Consider the following 11,523-nt stretch of genomic DNA (forward strand, 5'->3'; position numbering starts at 1 on the left):
AAATTTAAGTTGGGACGTAATGCCAGAAAGAAGATTTAATGAAATTTAAAGAAAAAAAATTTTTTTTTTTGGTAAAATACGTCCAAAAGTATGGGACCGCGACAAAGCCGCGAAATTTTTAAATTAATCGCCATGGTCAGACGCGGAATTTCCAAAATTTTGCCGCGAATTTCCATTGTCCCTAAATCTAACAATGTTCAAGCATTCCATTATAGGAACTTTTTTTTGTATAGAAACAATAAACCAAATTCGTGTAATGAGGTTCAGAGGAAGGAATGTAAAACTTATTGCAGGAAATTCTAATGTGAATTCTGACATGATTTCTAGCAAAATAATTACTCGCTTTTGAAGTCTTGAACGAGTTTACGACAAACTCTTCCAATATTTTTTGTTGTTATCTAGCATGTCTTCCGGAGAAATTTTATGAGGTTCTTTCAGAAGGTAGGTTTAAGATTCCTTCTATAGTAGAAGATTACTGCAGAACGCTCACTGGTAATTTATTTAGCAGGTCTGAAAAAAAAGATCTCAAAGTCTTCTGCATAGCATTTTCTAGAAATTTTTAGCATTTTCCGTTAGAAATGGTTACGGAATATTCACCTGAATTCTTCTCCATACAGTCATTTCTTGAACAAGTGATAAATTTAAACTTCTAGATGCAAATCTGCGAAAAATGGTCCAGTTCACCCAAAATTACGGTATTCAATGGAATGCGCCTGCAGTATGCTTTCAACTACAGTTATATACACTAACATAGTGTGCGTATGAATCGGTCTATCAGCGTTGAAATGACCGGTTTGGTAGGTGTATGCGGAATACAACGTCCATAAATTACGTCAAACTTCAGGGTGAAGAACCGTAATAAGAAACTTACTGCTACAATTTTTTTGGAGAACCCGTACAGAAAATTTGACAAAGGGGAGAAATGGACGTGGAATGAATGGACGTTCCTAATACATATGAACAAACTAAGCACACATACAAACTACTGAGATGTCAAAATTTCTTGCTAGGGATTGGTCACCGAAACATTATTTGCTGTCATCTAGACGATTGCAGTTCAACGCAAAGGACATCATCGGCACGCAGATACATACCAGAAGACGAATCTCGGGAATAATATTGATTCATAATTAGTGAAAGTTATTTTGAAATCGTAATGGCAACTGTGAGTATCAGCATCAATAACTCTTCTCAGGTGTCCTGAGCAAGTTTAGTTGCTAAGTAGATTTTTCGTGAACGATCACAATACAGGAGCCATCAATTTCAATCAAGATTAGATTAGCGGCCCAAACTTTTGAATGCCTATTACTTACTTAGTTTCTATACAAATATTAGCATCCTTATTGAAGCTTTCGGCGATGTGATAAGACGCTCTCTGGCTGACCCATTCTCCTTAAGCATTGTGGGCACTTGTTCGGTACTAATACAGATAACAATATTTATCGGTTCCAGCCAACGCACGAATTCAAGGTGGAAATGACCTGCACCGGTTGCTCGCGGGGGCGGTGGAACGGGTCCTCGGAAAGCTAAAAGGTAAGCAAATAGCCAACAAGTTGGGTTGACAACCGATTTTTCAAGATTATGCTCGGAATATGGCTTGACAAGTTTGAATTCAAAGTATATAACTAACACAAGTCCTAGACTCCTAGAAACTAATTCAACCAATGTTATAATAAAAAAATGTGTTAAAATTACACACATTACGTATTGGTCCAAAGAGCAGTATTTTGTGTAAATCGTAAAGTCACACTACAGCAAAGCTGATAGCGACTGAGAGTCTTGATAATAGGAATTTTAGAGACCTCTTGTCTGACAAAAAGAGCAAACAGGAATCAAAAAAGAACAAACTGGGATCCAAATGAGATTAAACAGGAACCAAGAATACAAAAACAAATCGAACTGAATTCAGGAGATGAGTGTTAGATTCCTCATAAAATCTTAAAATTAAGTATTGGTGAAGTGAACACCTTAATGGTTTCATCTAGTTTCTAATGAAAAAAAAAAACAAACTATGAATTTGTATGGTTTTATCGCATTATTTCAGTATTTTTTCTAAAGCATCGACACAAATTCAGGCATATTTTTTTTGTGTATGAACGGAAGCACTTCCGTTTTTTTTTGCAGCCTGTTCTGTATAGTTTAGAGAAAAATCAAATCAATAATGAAAGAAAATCATCCACTACAGCGTCATCTATGGTCGGAAATGTACTTGGAACCGTTTACAACCGTTACAAACTTCAATCTTTTTTTAGAGTTGACGATTTCGCTCAAATGTTCACAGTAGCATCTGGGGTCTAAATTTGGAGGGTGTAATTTATTGCGTTGGTAGTTTAACCATTATGGCCATCGCTATCTTAATGTACATTGTTCACATTATTATGAGTCACATAGTCACAAACTATTAGTCACTTTGTTTTATATGCAATTGAAATGGGAATGACTCTTCATAGTTGATGACCAGTAATAGGTATGACCACTGTACATTCTATTTTATGCTCTAAAATGTTCGCGTGATAAAAATTACCTAAAGTTTGATTTTTCTCTGTATTTGGCTAGGTGCTGTTTCACCAGCCTTCTCATTTAATATTCACTTCCCCTAAATTATTTTTTTTTTTATATTTATTTTCGTCCATGGCAAGTTCGCCATTATCCTAAAGTTATTTGCCCAAAGTTTTTTCCAGGAATTTCTTAGGATTGTCGATCAGGATTTCTTTAAGTTCAACAGGAAGTGCTCGAAGGATACATTCAGGATTTTTTTTCTCGCGGTAAAAATGAAGCTGCCGGTAGAGGGGTTAATCACGTGGTCATTCATGCGGGGAGGAGAGGTGCTGTACCATGCCCACACAGTTACGGATCACTTTGACGTTCAACATCGGATAACTCGCTCAAAACATAAACGCTGACGTAAACCATATTTTTCCCATGTTATACCTATTTGTCTTCTACCTTTTGTAATGTTGAGCACAACATTCAACTGCTAAATAACGGTGACAAATGTTTAGCTGGTACCACACAGCTATCATTATATGGTCGTTTTCTGTAAGAAGTGCCGTCAGAATTCATAAGCTCCCACAGGTGGTAAAATTCAAATGTTACAGTTGATTCTAAATACCGAATATTAGCACTTCTAAATAGTGATCCCATAATATGGTCCATGAAATGATTGTTTACCACGGTTATGGATCACTTCCAAAGAATGTAGATTTATTACATTTTAAGCATTGGATTCGACATTTTCAGGCAATAGCACTAAGGATAAAACTCATAAAACATCAAGGATTGTAAATTTAATTTTTTAGCAGACAAAAATGGGTGGAAAACTTGGTGTGGAGCGAAAACACTTCATGTCTCAGGTTACTGCAATGCAGTATCACAAAAAAGAGGCTTTTTATCCTTGTTTCTAGCTCTAACACTGCTATTTTTGCAGTAATATGTGGCGCATTGTTAACTTTCGCCAAATCATGCAATACAGATGCAATGAGTTGAAAATCTCTCGACTTTGCGCATTGATCCGTAATATGTCACAATTTGATCCATAATATGAACATCGATCCATAATATGGTTTTCAGAAATCGACACAAATTTTAATTTTTATGCCGTCCTATGTAAATCTCGCGTAACAATTCAAAAGGGCCAATCCTCAGATCGCTGACTCTGAGAAAATTCGATTTGAATATTACTCACCACATTTTCAATTCCTATTTCTCAGTATTCAAATCGATCAATATGATTTCTTGCTAATTGAGTGACGATTTACCATCACTACACGGTAATAATCGATATGTTTCTGAAAACTGACAAAAATGAGGAAAATATGATGAGTTTGAATGCTTGGCCCATTTCCGATTTTCAACAAGGCATGGGCCTTTTTTATTGGCAAAATTGAATTTTATTAGCGTGCTTGGCCCAAGGTAGGCTTATCGATTTTCAATGAATGAGCAGAGAGAGTCATTGGCCTCTCACATTCTAAGGCCAATGAAGTTTGCGGAAATTTTCCGATTGTAGGCCCTTTGATAGAGCGAGAACCGATCATTGGCCGTTTCAAGCAGTGGGCCAATGGAATGGTTTGGAAAAAAGCGGTTATTGGCCGTTTTGAAATCGAGTTTATAAAGGTAAGTTTTTATGATAATATTGACAATTTTTGCATAGTTTGTGGGTTTGGGAGATGCTATCGAATGGTATCAAAACCGATTTGTTTACAATTTGGTCATTGGCCTTTAGAATTGTTACGCGAGAAATATGATGGCAGCCCTGCGCCATTCAGCATCGCGCGCCAATCGAGTGTAAAAGGAGCTGACTGAATGAAGCTCAAAAGGGAATGGAAAGGAGGAAATGAATAAAGCTCATTCAAGTGTTTTGCCTCGACCTGTAAAGAGTGTTTTACTGTTCTCTCTGCTAATTTACCCCTCCAATAAAATATTATACTCAAAATAGTTTACCAATCGAAGTTCCAATTTGAAACGATTCAACTCGTGCTTTTAAATTACAATTTTACGTTTTCCATGTTGTTTTATTGAATTTTATAGATTGGACTCCACACTATTTGATCCATAACTGTGGGGTCATGCTATATAAATAAAAATGGAACGGTGTTTGTATGTCACGAAATGGCTCAAGAACGGGCCAACGGATTGTCATGAATCATTCACAGTTGAATTCGTTAAGGGTTCCGACGTGTTCGTGTGTATAAAAGCAAGTATATTTAACGGGAAAGTTGAAAAACAGGAGTGAACAGAACTTCCATTTTCCACGGGGCGTTTCATGGCGTTTTTCACAGCCTACTTGATGGCAAGACGAAGTTTGCCGGGACTACTAGTAACATATAAAATACTGTGAGCTCAAAACGGCTCGACTTTCGAAATGGTTTTGGACAAATATACAATTTATTCTAAGAAAAGATCTTGGAATCAATGAACAACTTTCTGCTCTGTATTTCTAAATTTACAATATATTTTCACAAAACGGCAAAGTTGAATAAGTAGCCAACCCATTACCTTCCAAGAATGCTTCGGAATTATGTGTTAGACATGGCTCATGGCTGACTCCTGAAGAATTCTTCGTGTGAAACTCATATTAGATCCAAAGAGAGATCTTTTTAACAGAAACCATATCTCGCCAAAAAGCATTTTACTGTTCCCTATGACGCTATGTGCAATTTTCGACAAAGATTCGAAAAAGCATCTTCCAAGCAATATATCAAACATTTGGCCAAGAATCTCGTCAAGAACTGAACAAAAATCTGGCAAGAATACCTAAATGACCTCGCTATTAGTTTATCCATTAACCCTCTCTTTCGATGGCTTTCTCGATGGCATAAAGATTGATTTTCAACGAACTTGAGACAAACCGAATCTGAATCAGATCAATACTATGCAAAAATTCCTGTAGAATATGATTATATTCTTCTTCTTCTTGGCAGTACGTCTTTACTGGGACAAAGCCTGCTTCTCAGCTAAGTGTTCAATTATCAATTACCTTCATACCGTGGACGTACCATATTTGACGCGGTTAAGAAAATTCCAAATTCAAACATTTGTCAAATCGTCAAAATCTGTCCGATTTTGTTGAAATTTGAAGTAAATCAGTAAAAATATATTAATCGTTTCTTTCTTCATGTTTTAATGGCTTACCTACCTTACAATCCGTTTGCTCTACTTTTGCCTTTCTTGGTTGGTGAAGAGTCTTCGATAGGCCACCTAACCAGGGTTGCGCTACCTACATCGTGCTAGAGGGGCTGCCTCCTCGATGCTGACACGATACAGCATCGTCCGCTTGTTCTTTACATGATGACCACGGTCATAGCCATCACAACCATCCACCTTTATCAGGGCTTTGGACCTGTAGCTCTGGTTCTCAATAGTTTCAAGTTCTTTCGGACATGCTACTATGGTGAGCCGTCATGCGCTAGCGGTGTTTTAATGGCTTAACTGCCGTGAATCGCAAGTCAGTCCCATCTGTAAAAAGTAGGCATTGAGAAAATGGGCTGTGAAGTTTCCAAATTCGTTTTTCATACGAATATTCAAAAATTTCCAGAGGATTGGATCATGTTCAAATCATAATGAAACTTTCAGAGTTTGCTTCTCACTACGATATACTTCCGAGAAAAATATAAAGATGATCGAAATACGGTTCATTTTTGTGTGACACGGTGCGGAATCTGTAGTGGGACTGATATGCGGTTTACTTTTCATTATGGGACAATTTGACTTGCTATTTTTCCCTAATATTCCCCAACAAATCATATCATCTCATTAGTACAGCTGAAAGAGCATTAAAAGATATGTTGAAAACCGACCTTAACTCAATTTTGACGAAAATGCAGATGGGACTGACTTGCGATTCACAGCAGTTAATGTGGAAAACATTAGGTTCCTTAATTGACGCATCAATTCTTCGGTTTAGATTTTAAAAATGTTTGAAAATCTAATCTCCCTTATGCTCCTTAGCATCCTTACCATAAAAATAGTGTTCTGTGAAATTTTCAGCTTTCTAGGTGGTGATTTAAAGGTGGCCCAAAGACAATATAGGTTTATATGGAAATTACAATGGAGAATTTATGAGAAATGCTCCAAACACGCTAGTACTGTAATGTAAGTAGAAACTTATCATACAATATTGAAAACTCATTTTTAAAAACTTAATGAAAGATGTTGCTGAAGGAACAAATCCCATTTGAGCTAATTTAGTTTGTGATTTTGTACATGTTTGCAGGGCTATAATACCATATTAAACTAAATAATAGCAAACCAACTCATGAATATCTCTTCTGCTATCCGTCGGATTGAATTTCTCTCTTCAGCAAATTTCTTTATTATGGTTGGAAGAATAAGTGTTTACTATGGGATAATAAGTTTGTACTTACATTACAATACTAGCGTGTTTGGAACATATCTCAAAATTTCTCCATAGTAATTTCCATAAAAACCTACATTGTCTTTTGGCCACTTTTAAATCACCACCTAGAAAACTGAACATTTCACAGAACACTATTTTTATGGTAAGGATGGTAAGGAACATATGGGAGATTGGATTCTCAAACATTTTTAAATTTTGAACCTCCCTAATGGGGCCATCTATTAAGTACGTCATGTTATTAGGAGGAAGGAAGTGTTCTGCAAGATGTGACGAATCATACATATTATTTGAAGGTTCCATATAAAAAGTATGACGTAGGGCGGATGGGCGGGATTGTTGTATGTTGCAATATGTTTTCCTGCATATGCAACTTCGTGACAAATAGCACTTGAATAGTAATTAATTGCAATTGCCAGCTTCAAAAATAACCTTGCCGAAGTGAATCAAAAATGCCAAGAACAGAATGCGGCTCCTAACATTTCTGTATTATTTTCTTTTCAGAAAAAGTCGAAAAGGTGGACATCGATTTGGAAAACAAGAAAGTTTTCGTCACCTCGACGCTTTCCTCCGACGAGCTGTTGGAAACCATCAAGAAGACAGGCAAGGAAACGAGCTACATTGGACTGAAAGCTTAGACTGCATGCAATATGAAGGTGCGATTCAGGGACGTTCTCAACTGTAATTTCCTGGTAATGATATTCTGCGGCAATTATATGAATGAGTCCAGTTTATTTTCTTATGTTACGAGTATCGAAGCAAACGCGATTATGTTAGGATAGCGTTTTTTGTTCTTAAATTCGAACGATTGAACCAGGAAGAAACGGTTATTGTATGTAGTAAATGCGACAGGGATTACGTACTGTGACTGGTTTATGTATGACCTCTAATGCTATTAAAATATATTTCAAATCTATGTACAATTGTAAAATAAACGAGTTTTGATATAGAAATAGAAGGATCGAAAAATCTTCCCGGAATGTGTCTCAGCTTCGGTTGAGCACAACATCTTCAAGAAGCGAAACTCTCCTCTCGAGACTTGAAACTGCACTTTCAATCAGACCAAGCTTTCGAATGACGTGCTTTTCAAAGTTGGTACTAGTTTTGCTGGAGTCGTATCCAATGCCGCCAGCGGACGGATTCAAACAGGATTCCGACAGACAGCGAATGTTAGGCTTCTGACACAGTCTTATTACAATTTCCTTAAAATTAGCCACGATGACGTTAAATATAAATGTAGGAAATAATGAAAGGAAAAACTAATCGCTAACCTCGTGGACATCCGTTACGTGGAAATTATCCGTCTTCCGGGCATCTACCAAAATGCTTGTGTCTGGATGGTTCTCCTTGCCGCTAATGAACCGGCCATCCTCGTCTTCGTCGGTTCCGTGACAATCGTCGTAGCTGAGCTTTTTACTCGAAGGCATCGGGAGCCGGGGACGAGTTCCATTTTCTTGCAGTTGTAGATCGCTACACTCCGACGAATATAGCGAGTTTTTCCGACGATTCTCCATTGAAGTTTGCTTTCCATATCATGATCTAGAAATTGAATAAAAATATATTAGGTATAGGTATGTGATTACAAATTATTACAAGTAAAGCCTAAGAGTATACATAGTAAGTATTTCGTCGACCGGAAAAACTCCAAAGATCTCAACACTGCAGCAGAATTCGACTGAAATTTTTACACTTTTTTTAATTTTATGGGAGGGATTATCAGAGTATGTTTAAGAAAAAATTTACTAAATTGAAGTTTAACACTTCGATTCACTTTTGCAAAAGAAAAAATAAAATACTAAATATCACTAGTAAGGCGAGCAAATACCTTTAAACGCTAATATGATACTTATCTTGACAGATAATTCTATTTCGCCTGTGACTTACAGACGTCTTCAGTGTCGAGCGCTCGACTTTTTTCTGAAATTTTAACTTACTGGCAAAATTTCAATCGAATAAAGACCACTGTAAAAATGAATGTAATGTGAGCGTTGATGACCGTACAATTCATAGTTGCTACTCCGTGATTGACCAGAATAAAGTCAATAACGGCGCCGGCATCGTCTTTACGGTCATCGGGGAAGGGACGGAATGTTAGTGTGACATCCTTTGTTACTAGAGACCAAGTATACCACTGCATCTTCATGGTTGTAACGGGAAGAGTTTTTGTCAGTGGTAAAAATTCAGAAGCTACACAATCTAGATTTACCTTGGATTCGTGTAATTTCAAGTTAAAAACTTATTTTCTTATATAGTCTTCTTTTATTCTATTCTTCCGAACAAAAATATGTTGACACCTCTGGTGACGAACATGGGTTGCGTTTGATAAGGGATTCGACTCATGTAACATGAACCGAAATAGTCCGTCACCAGCACGCCTCACGCATTCGGGCTTAATGAATAACGAACCGTCCTGCTTGGGCTTCACGGAGCACTCTTGAAGTTTTTGCTCTCCTATTTTTAAATGGTGTCAATTATGATGATAATAATTCTCCCAAACTTTGACATGATTTGGAAGAAATTTGGCTGTGCACATGTCATTTGAAGTTAACATGATAGTTACTATGGAAAAGGCTATCCTTTTGTGTTCAGTTTTGAATCTGCTCGTCATAATAATTTACGAAAAAGCAAACGAACTCTACTCAAGTGAAATCTTTCCAGCTTCCCTAGATTTAGATTCGGTTCCTAAATTGGCCAATCACATTGATTTCTTATGAGACTGGCCAAAATAGGAGTACCCTGGTCAAATTAGAAAAAATATTGGATTCGGAAAAAATGAGACAAACAAAAATGATCACCAAAAATCAATTTTAGAGCGGATTCTTTTCAAATTTTCAGGGATTAAATAACTATATATTAGATATGTTTCAGCATCATTTATTTATTGAATTTCCTCCCCCAAGCTGAATGCTCGTACATGTATCTTAACACTGTTCGTGAGATCTTGGGCAAGACTTTGCCCATCTTTCTTACACAATTTCTCCCAGTTTTTCTTCAAAGCTCCATCGGTTTTGAATATTTTTCTGCTTTTCTTCAACTTCTTCATCATTATCACCCAAAACTTTTCGATCGGACAAAGTTTTGGTGTATTTGGCGGGATCGCCACTTTCGGGGCCACATTAACGCCCTTCGCTTCGTACCAATCCATTACAGGATTGGCGTAATGGCATGATGCGAGATCCGGCCAGAACAGCCTGGGACCACGGTGAGAGAGGAAAATCTGCCCTTTTATGGTACCGGTTGTAACGAACGGCTTGCTGTACCTTCCTCACTCGCAGATCGCCTGCCACAACAGGTACTTCTTCGCGAATTTGACCGTCTTTCTATTCCGGAACCTCCAACCAGGACGTACCGACAAAAACTCGAGGCGGGGATTTTTTTGGTGTCCGCTTGATGTATGTCTCGTCGACCATGCCGAGACAGCCTTCAATACTGGACGCAATCTTCAAGTGTCTCGAAGTTATGGGAGTGGGACATTTCGCATACGGACGTTTGGCATAATGGACATTTGGCATAATCAGAATTATATGCCTTCTTTAAAATACTACCTGTTCTTGTATGAAACTGCTTTATGCGAAACATCCGTATGAGAAGGGTCTACCACAAAAGGCCGAATCACAAAAGGCCGAATCACAAAAGGCCGAAAGCACAGAAGGCCGAAACATACAAAAGGCCGAATCACAGAAGGCCGAATCACAGAAGGCCGAATCACAAAAGGCCGAATCACAAAAGGCCGAATCACAGAAGGCCGAATCACAGAAGGCCGAATCACAGAAGGCCGAATCACAGAAGGCCGAATCACAAAAGGCCAAATCACAAAAGGCCTAATCACAAAAGGCCGAATCACAAAAGGCCGAATCACAGAAGGCCGAATCACGGAAGGCCGAAATTTTAAAATAAATTTTAGTGAAAGCCACAAACAGTCAGCACATTTTTCTACAATATTATGGACATTTTTACAGTAGGGTTAGCAGGACAAGACGCACAAGTAACATTACTAGCTGAATAAGAGTGTATGGTTAGTGTTTTTTGGGTGTGTCAACTGGTCTATTCTTAGCTGACACACCCAAAATAAATTCTATAATTGAAGCTTAAGTAGTCGCGCAACAATAAGTGTAAAAACCTCGCGAAAACTGGAAGGGTATACAGTGCCTGTTCGATTTTGGCAACATGGCAAATTTTCATGTTGCCAAAATTGAACCGTTCCAAAATTTAATAATTGTTTTTATTAAAACTTGTATCACCGTAATAATGACCACAAATTAAATTTCTTCTTCTTCTTCTTGGCATTACGTCCTCACAGGGACAAAGCCTGCTTCTCAGCTTAGTGTTCAATGAGCAATTCCACAGTTGTTAACTGAGAGCTTTCTTTGCCAAAGTTGCCATTTTCGCATTCGTATATCGTGTGGCAGGTACGATGATACTTTATGCCCAGGGAAGTCAAGGAAATTTCCATTACGAAAAGATCCTGGACCGACCGGGAATTGAACCCAGACACCTTCAGCATGGCTTTGCTTTGTAGCCGCGGACTCTAACCACTCGGCTAAGGAAGGCCCCACAAATTAAATTTACCTATTTTGAATATGGTAAGCCTTAAGAAGGCCCACAGAAACATTGAGATTGACATGATTTGTGACTGACCATGATCCATTTTTGTGTACATGGATTTCCGT

At 37.8% G+C, this 11,523-nt stretch overlaps 1 protein-coding gene across 1 annotated transcript; it reads left to right on the forward strand.

Moving 5' to 3' along the window:
* The first annotated feature begins 785 nt into the window (after nt 1–785).
* On the forward strand, nt 786–7,788 carry LOC110681169 (copper transport protein ATOX1-like). Its single transcript, XM_021856940.1, is given in 4 exon segments — nt 786–797; nt 1,453–1,494; nt 1,497–1,533; nt 7,358–7,788. Coding segments are annotated over 4 exon segments (225 nt in total). The 3' UTR covers nt 7,492–7,788.
* The last annotated feature ends 3,735 nt before the right edge of the window (nt 7,789–11,523 follow it).

The sequence above is a fragment of the Aedes aegypti genome, unplaced genomic scaffold, assembly GCF_002204515.2.
Source record: "Aedes aegypti strain LVP_AGWG unplaced genomic scaffold, AaegL5.0 Primary Assembly AGWG_AaegL5_hic_scaff_502_PBJ_arrow, whole genome shotgun sequence".
Classification (NCBI taxonomy): Eukaryota; Metazoa; Arthropoda; class Insecta; order Diptera; family Culicidae; genus Aedes; species Aedes aegypti.